At 39.3% G+C, this 17,678-nt stretch overlaps 3 protein-coding genes across 3 annotated transcripts; all 3 read right to left on the bottom strand.

Moving 5' to 3' along the window:
- Window positions 1–501: 501 nt before the first annotated feature.
- Window positions 502–4,855, bottom strand: LOC137781235 (serum paraoxonase/arylesterase 2-like). The gene is made up of 9 exons (XM_068569856.1): window positions 4,669–4,855; window positions 4,440–4,510; window positions 4,292–4,347; window positions 3,735–3,906; window positions 2,585–2,711; window positions 2,220–2,423; window positions 2,050–2,131; window positions 1,304–1,432; window positions 502–1,135 (listed from the first exon to the last, which is right to left on the bottom strand). The coding sequence occupies exons 1-9, from the start codon at window positions 4,743–4,745 to the stop codon at window positions 974–976; spliced, it is 1,080 nt and encodes a 359-aa protein (XP_068425957.1). The 5' UTR covers window positions 4,746–4,855; the 3' UTR covers window positions 502–973.
- A 1,506-nt stretch (window positions 4,856–6,361) lies between these two features.
- On the bottom strand, window positions 6,362–11,570 carry LOC137781665 (casein kinase II subunit alpha-like). Its single transcript, XM_068570565.1, has 15 exons — window positions 11,431–11,570; window positions 10,566–10,657; window positions 10,150–10,226; window positions 9,879–10,007; window positions 9,668–9,779; window positions 9,467–9,568; window positions 9,310–9,360; window positions 9,140–9,199; window positions 8,915–8,998; window positions 8,712–8,822; window positions 8,463–8,564; window positions 7,502–7,602; window positions 7,247–7,395; window positions 7,021–7,110; window positions 6,362–6,777 (listed from the first exon to the last, which is right to left on the bottom strand). Exons 4-15 carry the CDS (start codon window positions 9,977–9,979, stop codon window positions 6,662–6,664), a joined length of 1,179 nt encoding a protein of 392 aa, XP_068426666.1. The 5' UTR covers window positions 9,980–10,007; window positions 10,150–10,226; window positions 10,566–10,657; window positions 11,431–11,570; the 3' UTR covers window positions 6,362–6,661.
- A 3,091-nt stretch (window positions 11,571–14,661) lies between these two features.
- Window positions 14,662–15,664, bottom strand: tyrobp (transmembrane immune signaling adaptor TYROBP). The gene is made up of 5 exons (XM_068570588.1): window positions 15,478–15,664; window positions 15,374–15,394; window positions 15,132–15,275; window positions 14,953–15,020; window positions 14,662–14,868 (listed from the first exon to the last, which is right to left on the bottom strand). Exons 1-5 carry the CDS (start codon window positions 15,512–15,514, stop codon window positions 14,812–14,814), a joined length of 327 nt encoding a protein of 108 aa, XP_068426689.1. The 5' UTR covers window positions 15,515–15,664; the 3' UTR covers window positions 14,662–14,811.
- Between the last annotated feature and the right edge of the window lie 2,014 nt (window positions 15,665–17,678).

Genomic DNA, 17,678 nt, shown 5'->3' with positions numbered 1-17,678 from the left:
GTGAAGCGCGTGAGGGTTTAGTTCTGTCAAACCATCGAGTGTCCCCCTCTCTCTCTCCGGCTCTCTCGCAGACATGTTGAGCCCTTTATGAACTTTATCCGTAAATCTGCATTCCTAAAGACTTTTCTTGAAGGAATTAGCCACACTTTATAGCAATGTGTCGTTAAACATGAGGTCACTATTTCAAAAAAAATAAACAAAGATGACGGCATGTCCGTTTGGCAAATTACAGTTAGCCTCCTCAGAAACATTAAGGATTAAAGATGGGACATTAACACATAAATTACTCAGATTTTATTCCTGATTTATTCATCAAGCCATTAATTTGAGCACTCGGGCTGTTTTGACCAAATGATCTTTCATTTTGCGTGGAAACAGCCTGGAAAACGTTCAGATTAGGGAGTAAAAAGTTAAAATAAATTCACATAATTGCACATAAGTTGTCATGCTGACATTTGTATTTTCTTTGGTACACTTATTGAACCACATGACAAACTACAGTTAAATCAATACTCTTTTATTGTTTTAGTTACATTTAAATACAAACGAATGTCACAAAAGCAATTAAAACTATTAAAACATTGAGTTCTATACAATTCACCTGTAGAGATTTCCAATTTCCAGGTGAAATGTATAATCTTCTTGACACACAGCAAAACAAATATATATGAAAATAAATGTTTGGTTGAAAATATTCTGTTTTGCAAGTACTTATTTAACAGCAGTGCAAGTAACTTCTGTGTTTGAGAACTGTGACCGTGGCTCATTGCGATTAAATCATGTAAACACACTTCATCCATCTTCCCCCGGCTCCTCCTCTTGGATTTTCAGACACTCTTTTTGGGGCCCGTTATCAGCATCTCCCCCTAAAACCAGTGCTGTAACATCTATGTATATCACCACTCAAACAGTGCTTGGCTTGTCTGATTGAGAGCTTTCCAAGGAGGTCTGTGATTTCTCAAGCAGTGCTCGCCTACTTCAAATCACAGCACAGGGCTTTATGGTACACAGTGCCAATGAGCAACTTCCCCCCATAGGTAGCGGCCACAGAGGAGCCCAAGAGCACATTGCCGTCGTCAGCGTACACCTGAGTCACCACTGGCTTATCAGAGTGAATGTTCTGGATTTGGATGACCTAAAGAAAACATACCCATGAGAAATAAAGAATCATAAATAAGATCAATACGTGCAAGTAGCCAGATCTGCTGTTTAGGTAAGCAGAACATTGCAGATACAGCTCAATATACTTTATGTTTGGCCCGCTATTGTAAATGTACTAACTGGTAAAAGTGAACAAACAAACCTCTGATCCAGCTGGGTCTTCGGGGTTTGACATGAAAAGTTTCCATAAATTAGGGTGACAGCCTAACCACAGGTCACCAGTCTCAGGTTCCACTTCCACGTTGTCACAGGATGAATCCACATCCACGGTCTGGTGAGGTGCCACAGACAAGTTGAGGATTATACGAGCATTTTGGGGCCTCGATTACTTTAATTATAGCATGTACTTATCCGTTTGGCATCGGTGTATATTGGTTTTGCACATGAATAATACTTGTTACTTGTGCCCACTATTAGATATATTTTAAAGTATGGATTTTTAAATCAAATTAATTCAACAACTTACCACCTGTAAAGAAGTAATTGTTGGTTTACAGTAGCCGCTTTTAAATAACTACAACTGGGATATACTCAGATGTCCTTCATAGCATATTCATTTAAAAGCTAGAGCTAACAATAAAAGTTGCAAAACAAGAAATACTCAATTAACGCTGGAAGCGTTATCATTTGACATTTAATTCTGCATAAATTGACCCTACTGTCATGTCAATATTAAAAATATATTATTACATACATCATTATAAATAATACCATGATATCCATTTCTATACTTCCCAGCCCACTAGTCTTGTATACTGGCACACTTGTCTTGTATATGTTCTAAAATCAGTATAATAATACCAAAGCATGAAATTTTTAAGTATTAAAGCTGAAGAAAATGTGTTCGAAACGTGCACCTTCTTATTGATGAAACATGAACTTATTTACCTTCACTGAAACCAATGCATTGTCTTCTTTCCGCTCCAATACATGCACGTTGTGGTCAAACAGATCTACCACATACACATGCCTGTACATGAGAAAGAACATTAAGATGAAGAAATGCAGACTTTTGAAGTATGAATAACCGCACGCATAGCCCTGCATATAATTCTTACCCTTTGTCTGGAGAGATATTGATGCCATTTGCCATGTAATATCCTTCAGACACCACCTTTACTTCCTCAGGACTGTAGTACACAACATTACTCCAAGGCTGAGCCAGAAGAGGCTCCACCAAACCTTTGAGGATTTCATGGGTATAGTAGTGATCATTGGTGGCATAGAAGCTATCCAATCCCATTACTACAATATCGTTTACACTGGAAAGACAAAATCAGGATTGCAAAATGATTATGTACAATAATTACATGATGCATATGGTTTTTGAATAACTATGGTATAACTTGGGATTATTATCAATGCATATTCAGTAAATTTCCAGTGTAGTGATAGGTACAATTTAAACGTCACCATACTGTACCTGTAGAGAAGTTCATGTTTTATGGTTTTCAGGTGCACCAGTGAGCGGTCGTCGTCAACATATTTGAACAGCTCTATTTGGCTTTTGTGTTGAGGATGATTGACGACAAACAGGTATATTGCGTCATCTGATGAGAAACAGAGAAAGCATTATTAAGAAAAATGTGTGAGTGCTCAATTTAAAAAAAAAAAAAAGGAATTGTGCAAGAGACATAGCTACTAGATGAACATGGAGAATATCACAGCAGGCAACTTTACGTGCACATTTTCACAACAAAGTCAATACAATTGGGCTTCAGTAGATATACAGTTGAACATAATACTTTTCCATTGCAAAACACAAACTTAAATTTGTGCGATTTGAGGAATGCCATAAATGCCTACAAAAAGACCATATGTATATGAATTATTCACCCCTTTTTATTCACCCTGTTCCTTTGAATTCTTAAAAGAAAACTTTTTCTTGCATGCCTCGACCAATAAACGGTAAATAAATGGAGGCCACGTTCAACAGCAAAAACAATATCACTAACCCTTTACAAAGTCCAACAAACCTTGTGTTGTGTAATGTCATAGGCTCAGTACTTCTCAATACATGCATCTTCGCTAAAACAATATTATTTAAAACACTTGTGCATAGACAGTCTCATGCACTACTCGTCTGTGCAAGTCCAGACGAGTCCCAAGTGTTTGATATAGAAAAGGTGCAGCATGCAGCAAAGCTGCATGTGTTTGGGAGGTAGTGAGCATACAACTGGACAAATTAGACTTGGATTATACTGCATGTGCTGTGTGATAGTTTGTAAACAGATTTTCAAATATATTTTTTGCTGTTGTTCAAGGCTCCGCTACCCCATTTACTTCAATTTATCAAGACGTGTCTCCATTTTCTTTACTCTCCGCTCACTGTGGAGGCATGCAAGTTTTCTTTAAGGAACTAAGGAGGACATCGGATGAGTAGTCCATATACAGATAACCATTTTGTGGTTGTAATGTTCCATTAAATCATGTCTGTTGATACATGTAAACACCTTTTAATCAGGATCAAATTGGAAAAGTGGTAGATAGGCCTAAGACGAGGGTATTTGCCCCTAGGGTTCTATCTTTTAGAGACTTGTGTGCAACCACACCCAAGCAATGAGTGCTTTTACCACTTGGATCGATGTATACGCTGATGCCATGAGGGTTGAATGACTGCAGATCAAAGTTTCTCGGCATGCGCAGCTCAACTGGTTTCTTTCGAGGATCTTTCATATCAACAGTGTAGATCTTTCCTATGATGTCTGTGGCATGAGCTGTTGGCATTCCAGGATCCTTCAAACCCTGGAGATTTCAAAATAAAACACTGACTTATGCTGAACCGATAAAACATTGCAGGCCTTAGATCACATACAGAACTTTAGTAACGTTTTTTTTCTGTCAGATAAACCAACTGTTTGCAAGTTGTTTGCAAATTTATTGATTTTTTTCTTTGGAGGTCAAAGGTCGGATTAAATAAACATTATTTGAGGTTATGTTGAGCATATCTATAACAATAAAAGGAATGCCAAACAAAAGAAACATAACATTGTATTTATTTATATAGGACAATGTTAGGTTAGGTCACACAGGAGTCCAATTGGTGGTGTTATTGACATAAAGCCCACTTATATGATTGCCATTGTTGATGAGTACAAATCCAGCAGCGGGCATCTTTAAAACTACTTACAGTGCTGATAAAGGCAAGTCCGTCTGCAAGGATCGTTATATCCTCTGTGCCAAAATCTGAAAATAACATCACGAAAGTCACGATACTTTTGATGTTCACCGCCATTAAGCTCTTTTTGTGTCCAATTGTTTCTTCTGGCGTTACTTACCAAGATTTTTGAGTTCAACACAGTTGGGGAGGTGGTTTTGGACCAGCTCCCTTGAAGCGAAGGTCATTTTCCTGCAATGTTTTGAACGCAGACGTTAATTTAGGACAGGTGGCCAGAATAAAACTTGTGTGTCCCTGGGAAGAAGAAAAAAATCACGAACAAACGCCCAAACATCACCATGTTGTTTAGGGATTGACGGAGTTGCCTCCTTTTTTTTAATTTTTTTTACCTGAAATTTACAAATCTCTCTCCGAGCAGCGCCGACAACGCAGCAATTACGAGGGAGAGGAAGGCTACTTTTCCCATTTTGGAAACGTTTTCTTTTCTTTTTTTTTTAAAGTGAGTCTAGACTACCGCCTGACTTCGTGAGCCGTTGCAGAGTTTGGGCTGGCGCTACGAGATAGTTAAAGCGCGAGGACTCAAGCCGAGGCGTGCCGGAGCAGAAGCAGCTGATGCTGCCTTCCAGACTATCGGAAATATGGCAACTCATCTTTACTTCACCGTTTCTTTCGCAGTTATCGATTTTGATTAACGTTGCTATCTTCCATTTGGTGCATACAGACCTACTGAAATAACTCACAATAGCATATTGATACACGTTGGTATTCAACGCAAAAGACGTGATGCGTTTTCCCCTCCTTTTTTTCATCTTGCATCTGCAGAACAACATAGGCCAGTATGGGAATATCTCGATGCACAAGATACAACACAAGGTGTTTATGTTTGTCGTCAAAATTAGTCCCACCAAAAACTAACGCGAAAAGTGAACACGAAAAGTATTTAGTATTTGTGTTTTCCAATATGAGAAACACGTGAATGCAGCATGATTCCGACTGGTTGTAGCTATTTCGCATATCCACTATGCTACGTTCAAAGTGTCCGTCAGACTCTCTGGACGTTAATTGGCTGAATAAACGCAAATGTAACACAACTGACTTGACCTCTTGACCGTGGGCCCGTTTACGTGTACAGAAAATCGGCAGGAGTCATCTTTGGTTGTTTTAACTTTTGTTGATTGCCTGGTTTGTGGAAGCCATCATTTTTCCAACAGGGAACATGCATGCGGACATGCAGACTCATCTTTCACTTCATTGTAATGAGTTGGAGCCTCGTGTGGTCGCTGGTGTACCTGTCGCCCCATAGGGGGCATGTTTTCCCACCATGTTGGTCAGCACTGACACTTACAGTAAGTGCTCTGAATGTGGTTCCCTGCGCTTGCTCGCAGTCTCTAAAACGTGCTCACCAGCCAGCCTCCATAATTCAAAAGTAATTAAAACACTATGTAGAAAATTAATGCATTTCACTCACTTTGTTCCAACAGCCTGGGAAGCTGTGGAATTCACTTTTTGAACGCATGAAATAATTTTGTGCCAAATAAAAATGGTCTTTGTTAGACTTGCTGACTACACTTTTCCACTTTAAATTAACCCATATTTTGGCAATGCGACCAGTCCAGAGTTGGTATACTCAATAACTCCTGCAAAGCCCTGTTTAAATTGTTTATTTTTGAAGTTGTTTTTGTAGGTGATAACTCCTCCCGACATAAAACAAAAAGTTACAAAATTGTCTATGTAATCAAAATCATGTGTAAGAGACTTCATAAAAAACAAACATGAACACATACATACACATATAGAAGTGAAAGTAACATAAAATTGGCAAACTATTGACCCTGTGATACTCAGCATTGGGTGCATGCAACCTGACAGTAACTGTAGAATATCTACAAAAGTCCAATTAATGAATTATAGCATCTAACAACTTCAAAACACCAACAACTCCTGCACATTACATCGTGTGCAACCAGCGAGCACTGTTAGGTGGGGCACACCAGATTCCCGACTCCGTTTTTGTGAAATCTTGTCAAGGTTCACAGTGTAATACAGCAGGATCCCCATCAAACAGTTTCAAGCAAGACTGTATATTTGGAACATACAAAATAAATTTTATTATCCATTCTCTTCATGTCTACATCTTATTAGAGTTTCTAGACAATGGCATTGTCAAATAACACACTCAAATTAATTCTAATAATCCTGACAGGTGCAACAATACATTTCTGTCAAGTCCAGGTGTCAAAATATAACTGAATGTGAAAAGCAATTTAAATCTTCTTCTTTGTTATTTTTCAACATAAAAAGGGGAGCCATGGCCCTGGGCCGCAGTGAGAGCTAGGCAGGACATGGCCATGAGCACACATAAACACGGGTGAGGAAGTGGCTTCAGGGTTGAGCCCCAGTGGCCGCAGGGACTTGTGTGGCCAGGGTGTTGGGAGCAGAGATGACGGGTGATCCAGCGATGTTAGCCAGTGGCTGTGAGGAGGACATTGAGGTGATGCCTAGGAGAGACACGGCGTGCGTTAATCATTTGGTACAATCTCAAATTAGAGCTATCGTTTGGTTTCCCTCCAAATACAATTGTGATACACAATCTGTCAGTTTATTTGGCTTCAGATAAAGTTGTATCTCTAATTTGAAGCCCCCCAAAAATAGTCAGATTATAGATACAATGTTCTATCCTCATTTAGAGTAATGTTAACTCTCAAACAGTCAGATTATGAGAGGAACGCAGTGTTACTTACCAGCCATCATACTTGAAGAGCTGACTGGTGTGGAGCTGGCAGCCATTCCCCCTGGAGTGGCCCCTCTTCCCTGATCTTTAACGATGGGATCTGCAAACAAAAGCGTGTTTGAGCAAGCGTCGACACAATCCAGGCACTTTACATACTGCACCCACATTTTCGTTTCAGGCAATGCGCACTTGAGCAAATAAGTAAGTGATGCAGACAGGGTAAGAAACAAACTCACAGAAGTAGGGGTGATCCATGGCCTCTCTGGCCGTGAGGCGGGCTTGATGGTCATAGCGCAGCAGTTTGTCCAGGAAGTCTAGGGCCTCTGTGCTGACCAGGTGCTGGTTCTCACTGTGCACAAACCTCTCCCACCTTTTGCGGGAGTGTCTATAGACAACAAACAGAGGATGGCATTTAAAAAAAAAGGGTATCAATTAGCCAAAATCTTGGACAAAATATTCTAAAATACTTGGCTGAGGTCCAAAGGTTTTACCTTCCGAGAATGTCATTGAAGCGGGGATCCAATTCAATGTTGTACTTGTCAATGTAGTCGTACAGGTCCTCGGTGCCGAGTACTTTTGCAATTCGCACAAGCTGCGAGTTAGAAAATGCATAATTCAACAATTAAATGAGCACAATTAGACATTTGTTAAATCATACAATGGGTCTTGAGAGCATGGGTCCCATTGCAGTTCTAAGTGTTTGTCAATAAGGTGCTGGGTCTGTATGGAGAGTATACATTATATTAATAAAAAGGTAATTATGGGAGACTATATAGGAATGTACACATTTTTGTATTAATAATATGCATATTTCATTTGATATCCGTTTAGTTTGAGAAAATGTTCTATTATGAAAAATACCTTAGGTGTATGTCAAGTGTCATACAGCAGTTAAAAAAAAAATACACCATATACCTGATCACAAGATAAATAATTGTAGTTCAATCTCTGAGCACAGAAGTTGTACAAGATGATTACTTAAAAAATAAAATCACCATCTGCTATTGTGTCTCACTAGAACTGAAACGCCACAAGCACAAACCCAAAAGAGGCATGGAATGAACTGGAAATGCTGTGTTTAGTGTTACAGTGTGTGCCCCCAACACAAATGACCCCATGCATGGGGCCAACATGTCTGATGATCCGTGTCCACTGGTACAATCCTAGATTTGTCCATTTCAAATTCAGTGCATGAAACTCCCAAAAAGTTAATCGTAAATGTCTACCCCCCGCTCAATAACTGCTGAAATAACTTTGGGAAAGACATAAAATCCCAGGTGCTCCAGCAGAGCTATGTGGCCTCTGTCAACTGTAAGAAGAATGTGGGTTGACTGTGTAAAATGGACATTTTGTTCCATGCAACGTTGAAAAAACACAAAGCTCTCTTTAGGCCACAGGTTCGCGGCCGCATACACACAAAAAACGTGAATAAAAAGATCAAAGTCTACATACCTGATCATAGTTATCATGACCGTGAAAGAAAGGCTCCTTTCTGAAGATCATGCTGGCGAGCATGCAACCCAAACTCCACATGTCCAAGCTGTAGTCATACATCTGCAAATATAGATAGAGGTTAAAAGGCTTAAACTGGCTCCATGACAATCAGAAACAGTGCTCTCTTCTGTGCTCTCTTTTTATAAATCTTGACCATCTTGTATCAAACCGCTGTGACGAGAGAGAGGACGAGGAGAGGAGTCTCACCTGGTAGTCTACCAGCAGTTCAGGTCCTTTGAAGTACCTGGATGCCACTCTCACGTTGTATTCCTGGTTTGGGTGGTAGAATTCTGCCAAACCCCAATCGATTAAGCGGAGCTGGAAGTACAAATGATAAACATATGATTAGCTGATGGTGTCATAGTAGGGAAAACAAGAAATAGGAGAATGGTCAGCATGTAAGACAATACCTTTCTGTGTTCATGGTCAATCATTACATTGTGTGGCTTGACATCTCTGTGCATAATCCCCATACTGTGGCAGTAATCCAGAGCCTATTAGGTAAAAGGAATAATGTACATATATGTGTTAAAGAATATCCAAAGAATATTAAACTGATGCAAGTAGCACTTGTTTCTGTGAATTATTAAACAACCGCTGTAACAAACGGAGCGGACCAAAATGCCATTTCTTACCTTTAAGATTTCGTACATGTAGAACCGTATGTCAAAGTCAGATAGGGTTTGATACAATTGCTGTAAAAAAAAAAAAAAAAAAAACATAAAAAATGAATAAAAATGAGGCATTTGAGAAAAATAGCATAAGCCTATCCAAAATTACAAGCCAACAAATAACTGTTCTTTACCTTGAAATCTGTGTTGTTCACATGTTCAAAGACCAGAGCAGGGGTTCGGGACTGAAAGGAAAAAGAGAAAGAAATGTACATGTGTGTATATGCCTGAAACCTTGTACACACAAGTCTTTGACATTGTTACAGAGCGGAAAAGGATAAAACCAATTACCACAGGATCCTTGACGATATCTAACAGTGAGATGATATTTGGGCCACCCCTCAGATTCTCCAAGATCTTTATTTCCCTCTTGATTTTCTTTTTCTTAACCGGCTGTGAACAAAGACAGTGTTGTGAGGTAAAGAAAATCTCTGGGAGGTGACAAAATATCGTGCATATGTTTTACTGAAAAGCATTTGCAACACTATATACCTTCAGTATTTTGACGACCACTTTTTCATTGTTTGTGATGTTTATGGCTTCGAACACTTCACTATATTTGCCTCTCCCTAATTTTCTGACTAGCTGATAGTCGTCTTGGTTCCTAGAAAAAAAGAAACATAAAAAAGCCATGGTTAACAATGCTGAGGTGGTAATACAAAACCATAACAACTGAAGCACCATCAATTCCCCTTTGGCTTACCCCCATTCAACAACATGGGACTCATAGTCCCAATATTCCCGAGGCCTCTGTGTGTTTACGTCAGGGTAAACTCGAGAGCGGCTTGGGACAGGGCCAGACATATTCTAGACGGGATCTTCTCTAAATCTCCTAAAACAAAAAATACATAGTCACTTAAAATGACACAGAAAACTGAACATTCAAAAGCAGTTTGTGTTCTAATGGTTAGCACTTGAGGATTTTATATAACTACTAATAGGTGATATAATTATATGCTACAATATAACAATACCTGGGAGGTTCCCTCCAGGATGATGGTGATAGATGGTTTGAAACAGGAGCAGTTGAGATGCCTTTATGGTAAGAAAGCTAAATGGGCAAACGGATATAAAACCTACAGTTACACAACTGCAAGCCAAACATGTCACATGAGATCAACACAATGTGTGGAACTGAGAAGAAATTAAAGCTAAAAAAAAACACACATTGTAAACTTTAAAATGTTCTCCCCTATGATTCACAAGACATTGCTCTGAATAAGAGCAGTTAAAATGTAAGCTGCAGATGTTTTAAGTAGAAAGGCAGTATATAGAGGAAATTAAAATAGCAATATATGTTATTTAAATAACACGAACACAACACAAATAATCTCAAACTAAATGATCGGTGTCTGGTGTTAAAATATGGTGGTGTTTGAAATGTAGAGACCTGAATGTTAAATGGGGGCATCCAACCAGTCTAATCAGGAGGTACAGGGCTCAATACAGTCATCACTGGGGACTACAACAAGGCAGTATCTCCTGTCGAAAAAGAAAAGGACAGAAAGTAGGTTGATTAAAATCAATGCTGTCAATTGAGCTAACATGAACTAACTATGTGAGGTAATGTGTGCCAGCCAATAGCGACAGTTAGGTTAGTGAAGCTTTATTAAATTATCAGGTTCATGAAATGATGCACCCAATGGACAGAAATGTCATCTCTGGTACGAGATACTAGTTCAATGTCGCCAGCTAGCCCGCTCCATACTTTAATGAAGAGGTGAGCGTACGCACAAACCCCTGTGTGGCCCGAGGCCTGCAGCGGCGAGCTAACACAGAGCTAACGCTGAGCTAACAGAGAGCTAACAGACGAACCCGGCAGCTGGTTCGGCTGAGCGGTAGTTAGCGGTTAGCTCGTCAACAGCAGAGGGGAAAAAGCCGGTTGGAAAGTCACAACTAGCTTTCGGGCACAATGTGGGGTTTTAACGGGCAATAAATAAACACAGCGCGTCAAAACGGCCACTCGGAATTAATTGTGGTTATTAGTGAGGTGGAGCTAAAACGACAAGCTGCGGGACATATATTTTCCAAAGCTGTAAAGTGCTAAGCTAGCAAGCTAGGGGAGTGAATAGCCTGCTGGCTGGCGAGGCGACTGACTGACTGACAACGCCTTGAAAAAACACCCCACAAACACTGTGATCGAGCCGCAGAAGGGCGTCGCGGCTGCGTTACTCTTCCTCGGCTCTTCCTCGCGTGTAAAACACTTAACAGCAGTTCCACACCAACGACGATTTGTGGTTAAATAACGCGATTACCTCTCAGCGTTGTTGGGACGTCAATATGGCGATGCTTGGGATCAAGAGCTTAGTGCGAACAGCCTCTCCTGCAGAGGGCGCTCTCCTTTTTCTTTTTCATAGGGGGGTGAGAGGGAGGAGGGGGGGCACGTCCCTCTGCCGCCAACAGGTCTGACAGAAACATAAACTTGTATTTGCATTCCTGAGTGAGTAGTCAGTCACACCTGCAATGTCTTGTCAGTTCATCTTACATAAATATAAATCCCAATAACAGCGTGCGGTGCCACCTCGGACTCTGATATAAGATTGTTGAAGGCAGATATGATTTAGCGGCCCTTGATAATTCATTTATGTATAAAAATTAGTTGGAGTACAGCAGAAACACTCATTAAACTGCTTTTTATCAGAATATTAATACAGAGACCCTGTTTTGAAAAAGGGTTTTGTGAAGGCAAAATATGTGGCTCCCTCGTTCAATAGACAATAGTGAAATAGTGACAGAAAACACAACGGCTATTACCCTAGTCATACAATAGTCATAGGTTACTTTGAAAATGCCCCTGGCATTTTCCTAAAGTAACGAAACCTGTAATTACCACGTGATAGAGAGAAAGACAAATGATCTCTGCGAGTTTTGTGAGAACATGTTTCAATCTTAAGTTGATGTAATGAATAGACCCGTGTAGACTCCACTGTTAAACACACATACATAGTCTTTGACTTGCTCCTCAATCTGACACAGTCAGAACCTAATTAATAGGGCCAGACCTATCAAAGGTCAAACATCTGGATAGAGCGGCACAACAACACTCTTGCAGACAAACGGTGAACAAGCTGAGGATCAACTTGAACAATGAAACTGGAAGTTTTTATATGTTGTGCAATATTTTTCTTTTTTGTATCTGTCTCTGAAAATAATTGGTTCTTGTTCTTCACAGGTATGTAGTTCAAAATGTAACTTTCAGATACACTAAGAGAGATTCAAATTCAAAACAGGAAGGTATCATTTCACCAGATCCTATGAGTACTTTTTGTTCCCTATACACATTTAAATGAAAGGGTCAAAAACAGAAGAGAGACATGTTTAGCTTGGTCATTACGGTTTACTATAGTAACCACTTCTGAAATGATCTGACTGTGATAATATGAAACTACCTCAGTGATCATTATCATTTTCTTACAAGTAAACCTGTGAACGGGAAAGATATTCTTCTTTTTTTCTGTGGAAATAAATTAGTAGTACAGGGAATTATACTGTATATATAGATCATGTACATTAATAATTAACTTGTCAAAAGTATTTCTTAAGCTATATGAACGTGAAATTAAATATTTGTTTCCACATTTGTACGTAAAATAAAACCAACATACCTCTAAATCCACTGGTGCCAAAACTTGTTTATCAAATCATAAGACAAGTAATACTTCAGGATCTGAAGTATCTGATACAAAATAGGTGAAAGCAAACTGTGCAGTACCTTAAATTCAAGTTAAAACCAACATCCCAATTCATGTCGCATTGCAGATGACACATTGGTGCTGATTGTTTATTCACTTTTACTCTCCCCAGATGCGTTCAGAGGCCTCGACAGTGTTGAGATCCTGATTTCTTCGAGTCTTGGAGAAACATAAAGCACCATCATGGAGGAAAACCAATGTAGGGCCGGCGGTTCAGGACCAAGGTAGCACACAGGGCACAGCGGGCCACAGGGAGCACCAAACAAGCCTGGTGCAGACTGATCTTAACGGTGAGCAGACAGTGGATGCGCAGGAGGCTGAAAATGTGTCAGGAAAACAAGTTCTCCGTTTGAGTGTGGATCAAGTGACTGGCAGTCTCCAAAGAAAGGCAACACCAGGAAGAGTTCATGGGTTGAATGGTATGCTGGCCCCAGGCAGAAGCAGAGAACTGATGGATTGGGATCGTTTGGAGGACAATGGCAGACCTGCTTCAGTCACCATCAGGTACAGACTATGATGGTAAAGCCTCATTCTCAGTTACATGAAACCAAATGTATTTTTCCAACAATGAAGCTCCGACCAATTGAAGAATGAAGAATTGGCTTGAATATTCCACACAAACCAATGAGTTTATCAGGTCTGAAAGTCATCCAATAGGTAAGACATGTTTTATTCTTCCCCTGGAAAATATTGTCACAGCGTTCCTTGATGACTAATGCGTACGGTGACTGATTTCCTGAAATATCTGTCAATTCTCACGTATGCTCTAGCACAGGACTGCATAGGATAGGTTATTGGAGAAATTAGAGATCTTACTGCTATCCACGAGAGGCTCAGTTAAATATAGCTTCCCACCACTTGGTGGTGATAATGCGTCAGCCAGTTGTTTAACAAGCACTAACAAACACTTAGCCAGCCGCTAGCCTGTAGCGAAAGTTATGGAGAAAAATGAAGACAAAAGGGGTGCCAAACCATTCCAAAAGTCTAAATGTTTGTGCAAGTACAATCCTGACTTCATTAAGTAGGGCTTTGTGAGCGGCCGTTACGAGGTCGGAGCCCAGAGCCAAGAGCCCAGAGTGTGGCGTGTCTGTGGGCTAACGCTAGCTAATTATCGCTTCAAGAGCACATGCCCATTAGCTTCTTTGCTCCAGCAATGAGCCGAGCCTCCTAATGATCAAACATGTTTTTTTTCCAATTTTAATCAGACAAATGCTTTCCTCTCTATCTATTTTGTCTGGCTTAGGATACAACTTTCAACACATAATGAATGTTTAAGTTAGTAACATTTCATTCCTATGATAAGCAGTTTCCTAGACCTTGCGTTGTTATTCATATGGTATGAATATGATGTTGAATGCCAATTGTTTTTTGCTATTTTTCCAGATTCTATTTCTTCCTCATAATGAGTCAGGGGCCACCATCTGTTGAGTCATAGGAGGTAGACAGGCTGCTTCCAAATTACAGTTGCTTCTGGGACTTTTTCATCCAAATTTAGATTTGTACATGCATTTTGTTGGAACAAATATTATGATATCAAAGATGTCAGTAAATAAGTGCTGAAACAAGCACACTTATTTTGATCACTTAGAACAACATTTTCGGGAACCTGACATTTTTACTTTTATCTCAATATCTCAAAGTCTTTGTATGTTCACAGCAATGACAAAATGTAAATAAGGTATATGTTCAATTTCTTTGATTTTAAAATGTCGTTTAATTTATCATCACTTCAATAGAAAAACATATTTGAATACAGCTTGAGAAAACAACAATAAAGGTTTGCAGTGAACTTGACATTCAACACAACACAATACTTAATACAACATGCAAAATACATCTATATTATTATCTATAATGCAGTAGAAGTGGCTCACACAAGAAAGATGTGTGTAGTATTACAGCTTGCAGAAAAGGCATTGTTCTGCTTTTAATAGTTTCATTGTTTCATTTCCTAAAGTGCCGAAGGTCACTGTACACATCTGATTGGACTCCGTGTAACTCCTACGAAAAAAGCAAACAATTTCCTAACTTTACACATATATGTAGTATATTTCAGCCTTAAATACAAATATAGTTCTGCTTTACCTGGTAGGGAGATTCTGTGACCTCTGTTGCCGTTTTCTTTGATTGTGATAATGGCAGATTCATTTTTCCTGTTAAAAAGTGTAAAGTTACTGCTCATCTGCCTTTTTACCACCTCGCATGTTAGCAGCACTCACAAGTTACAAGCACTCACAAGTTAGCAGCACTGAGTTAATGCTCACCATCACGAGAATCCCATTGCCTCCTTCTCTTGTGGTGAGTCGCAAAGCAGAACACAGAAATGGCAATGAAGACGGTCAAGATGATATCAGAGGCAATGATGCCCAACACAGACGCCATATTTATCAGGTAACAGGAACCACAGTCTGTGAAAGAGTTACGACATATTATTGTCACTCAAAAGAAAAACTCACAACATCGTAGTCCCGCATCCCACAAAAAGTAAAGGTTTAATAAAGCATACCTTGCTGTCCTTCTGTAGAACCTGAAAAATAGTTAAAACAACAAAAAAAATTGTAATAACAGTTGAGAGAGTGCATACACTTATTCTCTGTCAAGGACACTCACCGAAAAACGCACTTGCAATACAAAGAGCATCAGACATCTTTCTGTCGGTCCCTGCCAAAGGAGGAAATGAGAGAAGAGGTTGAGGGCCGGTCGTTCTTTTGTCTTTCAAATGGCTGTGTTGTCACACCTATAAAACAAGATGTTTAAAGCCAGGGCTAAGAGGATTCACAGATGAAGAACTCTCCGCAAGCCGTCCTGGCAGTGGTGTGAGGATTGTCCTGAGGAGGAGGAGGGAGTCCACTGCATAAAAGAGGAAGCTGGCGTTATTGCTTCTCCTCTGTCGTGTCACATCCATGTGAGGGTTGCAGGTCTCATACATATAAACAGAAATGATTCCACACTGTCACATTCGGCCATTTGATCATTTGTTTGGACTGTTCGACAGCATTTTCATTCTTCAAAGTAACACGCCCAAGTGATGCCACAAGAAGGAGCTGTATTATATCAGTTTCATTACACCTGCAGTTTCTGCTGAAATGCATGCGACTGTATCTCCAAATAGAGCATTTCCTCATGACCTGTGGTTTAGAGCAGGCGGTTGGCCACAGTCACTGCCGCCAGTTGTTTGTATGTATGTTTTATCTATTGATGATGTCCTGTCAGAGAAATGAAATCATACTTTTATTGTTTTGGTCAAGGAGACTTTCATGTTTTATAATGCTCAAATACAAATGTCTAAATATTTCTATTTTCTCAAATGTAAAATGCATGTACCTGAAGTACAAGCATATGTGTGTACAGGTTGTGCGTTAAGCACACACATACATAACAACAACAACAACATCAACAACAACATCAACACGAGTAATAATGTTTATTAATATAGCAAAGTGTTGCACATTATCCAAACTAATAAAACAGAAGATACTAAATAAATGATTAGGTCATTAATTGAACAGAGTCACAAATAATAAAGATCCTGTGAAAAAAATAAATAATTAAGGCTTAAAAGCATAAAAAGGAAGAAAGCTCTCAACAAGCCTGAGTTTCTCAAACATGTTGCTCTAGAAGCTGCCCCATAGTATCAAAATATAATGGGAACAGCCAAAAGACTGATGAAAATATTTATTTTTTAGAATGAATTTATGTTAAAAGCAGACTAATACTATGCTTTTTTCTGTTTAGTTATAAATCTCTTGCAGCAGCAAAACAAATTGCATGAGGCAATAAGGAAATTGTAGGTGTTGATGTCATCCGCAGAACTGAAAGTAACGGTTGTACACATATTTCCCAGACTATATCAAGCGCGACAAATGTATTATATCTGTAGGCGTCTACATATAATGTAATGCCGTCAAACGTTACCTGTAAGTTGATTAGTAAAGAGCAGCTCTGAGCAATTATAAACTCAAGGGAATTTCCTCATGCACAACTACCCTGTGAACATGAGAGGAGACAGTTTAGCTGGAACCATCCCAATCCAGTCCTCTGGCTGTAGCCTCTGGAGGAATCGCTCTGGGTTATTTATTCACTGCAAACATTAAAATAATGGAGTGCGTATAGAGGAGGCGGATCAGACAGATGTTTTACAGATATTGAATTGGCTTCGGCCAGCATGTTCCAGAGTAACTTCACATTATCTCTCCCAGGTGTATTCAGGTCCTCTGTTCAAATGTCACGAGCATGATAAAGTGGAGGAGAAGAAGTGTCTGTGAGAAGAAGAAAAATCTCAAAACGTTTGACGCTAACAGAGAAAACAAGCATGCAAACAACATGAAACATTTAAAAAAATGTTTCTTTATGCTGAAGCTTTTATTCATTTTTCATTTTATTCAATACATAATAAACTCAACAAGTGGTTTGGCTGGTGCTACAGTGTAAAACATGTATGTGAAATCATCAGGTCAGTCTTATATTCTTTTAAATCACCTCATATAGACACAGCTGAAACGTTGGCATGACAACCTCAGGGCTGGTTGACGATACAGGATTAAGTGAAGTTACCAAAAGCTAACTGCAGAGGGTGCTGTGCTACTCACCAGGTTTAGAAATTGTGTATAATTATGTATAAATTGTGCAAAACACGCAGCTTGTGTTTATTGAAAAACATGAATATTTTCAAATGATTATTTGTTAAAAAAAAACAAAAAAAAAACAGGATTTAAAAAATGTTACATAATTTTTTTAAGTAATATTTTTTTTTTCCCACTCCGTCCTCTTCAGACTCACATGTCTGAATGCTGCTAAGGAGTTACAGTCAT

Source organism: Clinocottus analis, unplaced genomic scaffold (assembly GCF_023055335.1).
Source record: "Clinocottus analis isolate CAN_PGR_092001 unplaced genomic scaffold, fCliAna1.0.p SCAF_9, whole genome shotgun sequence".
In the NCBI taxonomy this organism is placed as follows: Eukaryota; Metazoa; Chordata; class Actinopteri; order Perciformes; family Cottidae; genus Clinocottus; species Clinocottus analis.
Note: the sequence above shows the minus strand (reverse complement) of the source record. Positions and strands in the feature narration are given on the sequence as shown.